Below are 6,329 nucleotides of genomic sequence, written 5' to 3'. Positions count from 1 at the left end.
GGACATGTTACAAATGATAAATAATTTCTAATCTAATGAATCAATTCAATGAAATCCACAGCCTTGTTTACAGTCTGTACCTTTTTAATGGAGTCATATTTAATAAACATTAAGGAAAACAATTCCTGTCATACTTGCGTTTCAGTCAATATCAATACAGTTGAAAACATGTTGCGATAGTAATCTAATTTGTCCCGTGTCCCACTAGCCTGGTCCTAGATGTGTTTGTGCCATCTTGCCAACTCCTATGGTCATGCTAATGACCGTAGGCCATAGAGAGCTGGCCCATGGCAAGACAGCACTAACAGATCTGGGACCAAGGTCGTATTCACTAGAAACCAAACGGGAGAAGGTAAAAAGGGACCAAAACAGCAATTCTAATTTGTTGCAAAACAACGTGCATCATCTGGTCATCACGACGCGACCCGCTGTGCCGGACTGTTCCTCTGTGTCTGTCAAGTCACAGCCTGTGGTTGTGGGTTCATCCTCAGTCTGTCAGACCAGATCCAGCTCTATGTCCAGCCCAGGTAGAGCTGTCTGGAGTCTCTCCACGGTCTTCTCCTTCTCCACCACTCCTGGCAGGTCACTGAGGTACAGATGTTCTAGACTCCTGGGAGATTGTCAAACTTAATATACACACACTAATATAGTCAAGTCATCATGGAGACTGAAGCCTTGTGCCGGAACATCAACATGAAAACAGCCTCCACTATAACCCCACCTTGTTGTTTGTTTCTATAGTATGTAGCTTCAGGGGATCAATATCCACAGATTTTTTTTATTTAACTCGTTGGCATATAGTACAGTCCAACTTCCATAATGATGTTCCCAGGCACAGTAGCCGACCCACCTGAGTTTATGCAGGGCGATGATACCCTTGTCAGTCACGTTCCCACAGGAGACCACCTCCATCTTGTACAGGCTGGCCTGTAGGTTCTCTATGGTGCTTATTCTCTCTAAGCAGGCATCCTCTATGTACATACTCTTGTTGAGTTTCAGCTCTTCTACATGCTCTAGTCCATCTAGGAGGGGAAACATTGAATTTAACATACTTTTAATTTTAGCAGCTTGGTCCCAGATCGGATTGTGATTTTGCCAACTCTTATGGTCATTTTGGGGCGGCAGGAAGCCTAGTGGTTAGAGTGTTGGGCCAGTAACCGAAAGATTGCTAGATCGAATACCCGAGCTGACAAGGTAAAAATCTGTCGTTTTGCCCCTGAACAAGGCAGTTAACACACTGTTCCTAGGCCGTCATGGTAAATACGAATTTGTTCTTAACTGACTTGCCTAGTTATATTAAAAATTTTAAAAATTGCCATGACAACAAGTCACAGGATGTTGCAATACAGCACAAAGATCTGCGACCAGGCTATAGAGGGCTCTATAGAGGTTTCTCTGAGCCCAGTGTTAAGCATGCCAGACCAGGCCGGGCAGGGTGCCGGGCAGGGTGACAGACAGTGTTCTCAGTCTCGCTTCCTGGTGTAAAACATCCTGCTCTCCTGCGTCACTCACTAGGTAAACAGTCTGGACGACACTAACTTTCACCCTCACCTCTCACTTTCTCCTAACACGCCCAGGTGTCGGATTGTATGGGATTAGCTGAACATTATTAAAGCCAACCATATGGAACTGAAATCTTTTTCTTGTTAAAAATACCAAATGACAGCATTCTATTCACCCCCCCACCAGGGCATGCAATGCTTAAATTAAAAGTGAATAATTGATAATAGAAGACCGTCTTTTAATAAATTGATTTGTATTTAGTCAAAGTCACTAGAACAGACACTAGTGTCTTGTGTCAAACTGTAAACACAAATTGAGTAGCTGCCCAGCGTAATCACGATATCTGGTTCTGAGAACAGTGAGACCTCTGCCACAGGGTTTCACCTCACCGTCGAGGCTAGCGAGACACTAACACCAAAAAAGGTTTTTGGAGATTGGAAGGCTGCATTGGAAAACGTACCCAGGTGATCGAAGCCTTTGTACATGATGCAAGAGTCTGTGGCGTCGATGCCCTGGATCTTGTATCGTCCCAGAGGGCCAGTGGGCAGGCCGTTGTAGTCGTGTTGCCAGCGGTCGAACCCTTGGAACCTCACCTTGGCACCGCACCTCGTCAGCCACTCTGCGGCAGCACGGTCTGGGCCCACTGCCTTGATACGCTCATAGTCTACTCTGGTGACAAGAATACAATTACTAGTAATACATTATTCCAAATACATAAAGAATATAGTCATTCCTACCTCAGTCTGTGGACCACAATACAGCTATTAGTACATGATTCATCTATCACTAATAAGTCACTCTGGATAAGAGTGTCTGCTAATATGTCAAATGTAATGTATTCTGTAAGCTAAAATCTAGTATTAGATGCTGTTGATCAGGACTGATGATTGTGTCACTCACTTGTTGAAGACAGCATTGAGCCATCCCCAGAACGGTCTGCTGCCCTCAAGTGACAGAGTTTTCTGTGAGGAGAGAACGGTCTGCAGTGCTGCCTTGGACAGCAGCCTCATATCTTTAGGTCTGAAAGACATTACATAGTATTCTATAACTGCGACAGCAGCCTCATATCTTCAGGTCTGAAAGACATTACATAGTATTATATTACTGCGACAGCAGCCTCATATCTTTAGGTCTGAAAGACATTACATAGTATTCTATAACTGCGACAGCAGCCTCATATCTTTAGGTCTGAAAGACATTACATAGTATTCTATAACTGCAACAGCAGCCTCATATCTTTAGGTCTGAAAGACATTACATAGTATTCTATAACTGCAACAGCAGCCTCATATCTTCAGGTCTGAAAGACATTACATAGTATTATATTACTGCGACAGCAGCCTCATATCTTCAGGTCTGAAAGACATTACATAGTATTATATTACTGCGACAGCAGCCTCATATCTTTAGGTCTGAAAGACATTACATAGTATTCTATAACTGCAACAGCAGCCTCATATCTTCAGGTCTGAAAGACATTACATAGTATTATATTACTGCGACAGCAGCCTCATCTTTAGGTCTGAAAGACATTACATAGTATTATATTACTGCGACAGCAGCCTCATATCTTTAGGTCTGAAAGACATTACATAGTATTATATTACTGCGACAGCAGCCTCATATCTTTAGGTCTGAAAGACATTACATAGTATTCTATAACTGCGACAGCAGCCTCATATCTTTAGGTCTGAAAGACATTACATAGTATTATATTACTGCGACAGCAGCCTCATATCTTTAGGTCTGAAAGACATTACATAGTATTATATTACTGCGACAGCAGCCTCATATCTTTAGGTCTGAAAGACATTACATAGTATTATATTACTGCGACAGCAGCTTCATACCGTGTAATGTATTTCAGACCTGAAGATACATTAGAGGACACCCCTCAACATGTAAGACTGATGGGCTTTTTAAATGCGTTGTCAAAAATGTTACAATCGACACACTAATTTAGAACGATGTCTCAACAATGAAGCACGTTGCGTTGATCCAGACAGATTAGCTAAATTAATCCTAGATAAACTGTTTGTTAGAAGGCATTAGCTAATAACGCTGCAGACAGTTACCAATGGACGTAGACTGCGCAGTACCACACAAGACACAAATAAAGAAAACAACTTGCTTAAAACATAAAAAGGACTAAGCAATCAAGGTGTGAGATTGTATTTGTTAACTGATACTTCACTTACCTTGCGTTCACCAGTCAGTTAACTAGTGTATTTACATTGCGAGCATGTCTCCAGTGTTCTGAACTTTAACCCTTTACGTAGGAGAGACGCGCCTTGCCATTGGCTCCTCAAAGTGGGTGAAGGGGCAAAGGGGCAGAGCTTCGTATCAGCAAGGAATTTGATTATGACTGCCATAGCAAGAGAAACCTTGTGGACAACTGCTGTTTAATTAAAACATATTCTCACAATATGTGTGCACGGCAATTGATGTTACTGTCAAAGCTAGTATAGGTTGCTATTCAATCTCTGTCGAAATGATACGGACACTAAACAGCGCGTCATTGGCTGCTTTATTTGCAACCGTGCCAAAGTCCACGACCTGCAGAACAGCTAGAATACACAGGTGAGTGGAGACAGACGGGTGAGTGTGTGTGTGCAGAGGTGGGAAAGTACCAAATTGTCTAGCCTAGGCAGCTAGTGGGCTTTATGGATCTTGACTAACGAGACTATGATCTGGGCTTGATGTGCACAGCCGGTATGTTCGCGAGCTCCTGACACCTTTGCTAACAGTAGGGTTGTCTACAACAACAACAAAACATCATGGTCAAACGAAAGTCGTCAGTTCTTTCGACCAATCGATAGACACACCCTATGTGTTTTAATAAAATCAACAAAACGCATTGAGCTTGTCTGACTCTTACGTCTTGATGAAATAAGACAAATGCCTCAGGAAGACGCCAGAGATCTAAATAACCAGAAGGGAAAAAAAACATTAACCTGAACCAACTATTCTCCTCCCGCTCCTTCCTGCTGGCTTTCGCAGATTCTGCCATTTCTCTCCTGAAGTTGCCGGTAATAGGCAACACGAGGAATCGACAACCTTTCTCATGTTGAATGCCAATTTCTTACAATTTCTACCAATCTGCGTGCTAGTTATGGTTTTCATCAAATCTAATAAAATGTCATTGGTCACATGCAATGTTATTGCCGGTGTAGCGAAATGCTTGTGTTCCTAGCTCCAACAGTGCAGTAATATCTAACAATTCACAACGATACACACAAATCTAAAAGTAAAAATGGAATTAAGAAATATATAAATATTAGGACAAGCAATGTCAGAGTGGCATTGATTAGAATACAGTAGAATAGAATACAGTATATACATATGAGATAAGTAAAGCAGTATGTAAACATTATTAAAGTGACCAGTGATTCCATGTCTATGTATATAGGGCAGCAGCCTCTAATGTGCAGGGTTGAGTAACCGGGTGGTAACCGGCTAGTGATGGCCATTTAATAGTCTGATGGCCTTGAGATAGAAGATTTTGTTCAGTCTCTCGTCCCAGCTTTGATGCACCTGTACTGACCGTTTTCTTGATGATCGCAGGTGAACAGGCCGTGGCTCGGGTGGTTGTTGTCCTTGATAATCTTTTTGGCCTTCCTGTGACCCTGGGTGCTGTAGGTGTCCTGGGGGGCAGGCAGTGTGCCCCTGGTGATGCGTTGGGCAGACCACACCACCCATTGGACGTGCGATTGCGGGCGGTGCAGTTGCCGTACCAGGCGGTGATACAGCCCGACAGGATGCTCTCAATTGTTCATCTGTAAAAGGTTGTGAGGGTCTTAGGGCTCAAGCTGAATTTCTTCAGCCTCCTGAGGTTGAAGAGGCTCTGTTGCACCTTCTTCACCACACTGTCTGTGTGGGTGGACCATTTCAAATTGTCAGTGACGTGTACGCCGAGGAACTTGAAGCTTTCCACCTTCTCCACTGCGGCCCCATCGAAGCCTACAACTGTTGTGTCGTCTACAAACTTGATGATTGAGTTGGAGGCGTGCGTGGCCACGCAGTCATGGGTGAACAGGGAGTACAGGAGTGGGCTGAGCACGCACCCTTGTGGGGCCTCTGTGTTGAGGATCAGCGAAGTGGAGGTGTTGTTTCCTACCTTCACCACCCTGGGGGCGGCCCGTCAGGAAGTCCAGTTACCCAGTTGCACAGGGCGGGGTTCAGACCCAGGGCCCCGAGCTTAATGTTGAGATTGGAGGGTACTATGGTGTTGAATGCTGAGCTATAGTCAATGAACAGCATTCTGACATAGGTATTCCTCTTGTCCAGATGGGATCCGGTAGTGTGCAGTGCATCGTCTGTGGATCTATTGGGGCGGTAATCAAGCTGAAGTGGGTCTAGGGTGTAGTAAGGTAGAGGTGATATGATCCTTATCTAGTCTCTCAAAGCACTTTATGATGACAGAAGTGAGTCCTACGGGGCGATAGTCATTTAGTTCCGTTACCTTTGCTTTCTTGGGTACAGGAACAATGGTGGACATCTTGAAGCAAGTGGGGACAGTAGACTGGGATAGATTGAATATGTCCGTAAACACTCCAAGCCAGCTGGTCTGCGTATGTTCTGAGGACGCGGCTAGGGATTCCGTCTGGGCCGGTAGCCTTGCGAGGGCTAACTCGCTTACAATGCCTTATTCACGACGGCCACAGAGAACGAGAGCCCACAGTCCTTGGGACTGTAGACCCTGCCACATACGTCTCGTGTGTGAGCTGTTGAATTGCGACACCACTATGTCTCTGTACTGATGTTTTTTTTGCCTTACGGAGGGAATAACTCCACTGTTTGTATTCAACCATATTCCCAGTCACCTT

At 44.2% G+C, this 6,329-nt stretch overlaps 2 protein-coding genes across 2 annotated transcripts in view; one reads left to right on the top strand and one right to left on the bottom strand.

The window, feature by feature from the left end:
- Positions 1–62: 62 nt before the first annotated feature.
- dmac2l (distal membrane arm assembly complex 2 like) lies at positions 63–3,784 on the bottom strand. The gene is made up of 5 exons (XM_039009207.1): positions 3,702–3,784; positions 2,404–2,523; positions 1,964–2,172; positions 851–1,022; positions 63–610 (listed from the first exon to the last, which is right to left on the bottom strand). The coding sequence occupies exons 2-5, from the start codon at positions 2,511–2,513 to the stop codon at positions 496–498; spliced, it is 606 nt and encodes a 201-aa protein (XP_038865135.1). The 5' UTR covers positions 2,514–2,523; positions 3,702–3,784; the 3' UTR covers positions 63–495.
- A 46-nt stretch (positions 3,785–3,830) lies between these two features.
- The window catches only part of l2hgdh (L-2-hydroxyglutarate dehydrogenase), a 32,148-nt gene continuing 29,649 nt past the window's right edge, over positions 3,831–6,329 (top strand). Inside the window, exon 1 of the mRNA XM_039009206.1 lies at positions 3,831–4,083. Coding sequence (XP_038865134.1) covers positions 3,995–4,083 — 89 coding nt within the window. The 5' untranslated portion in view covers positions 3,831–3,994. The remainder of the gene's footprint in view (positions 4,084–6,329) is intronic.

Source organism: Salvelinus namaycush, chromosome 15 (assembly GCF_016432855.1).
Source record: "Salvelinus namaycush isolate Seneca chromosome 15, SaNama_1.0, whole genome shotgun sequence".
NCBI classification, from domain to species: Eukaryota; Metazoa; Chordata; class Actinopteri; order Salmoniformes; family Salmonidae; genus Salvelinus; species Salvelinus namaycush.
This window is presented reverse-complemented; position numbering and strand designations above follow the sequence as displayed.

What these genes read in the sequence shown, in the direction of transcription:
- dmac2l (XM_039009207.1), bottom strand. Translation starts at nt 2,513, where the DNA reads ATGAGGCTGCTGTCCAAGGCAGCACTGCAGACCGTTCTCTCCTCACAG. An exon ending in CTCAATGCTGTCTTCAACAA is followed by an intron (nt 2,173 to 2,403) that starts GTGAGTGACACA and finishes TCTTGTCACCAG; the next exon opens with AGTAGACTATGAGCGTATCA. An exon ending in CAAAGGCTTCGATCACCTGG is followed by an intron (nt 1,023 to 1,963) that starts GTACGTTTTCCA and finishes TTCCCCTCCTAG; the next exon opens with ATGGACTAGAGCATGTAGAA.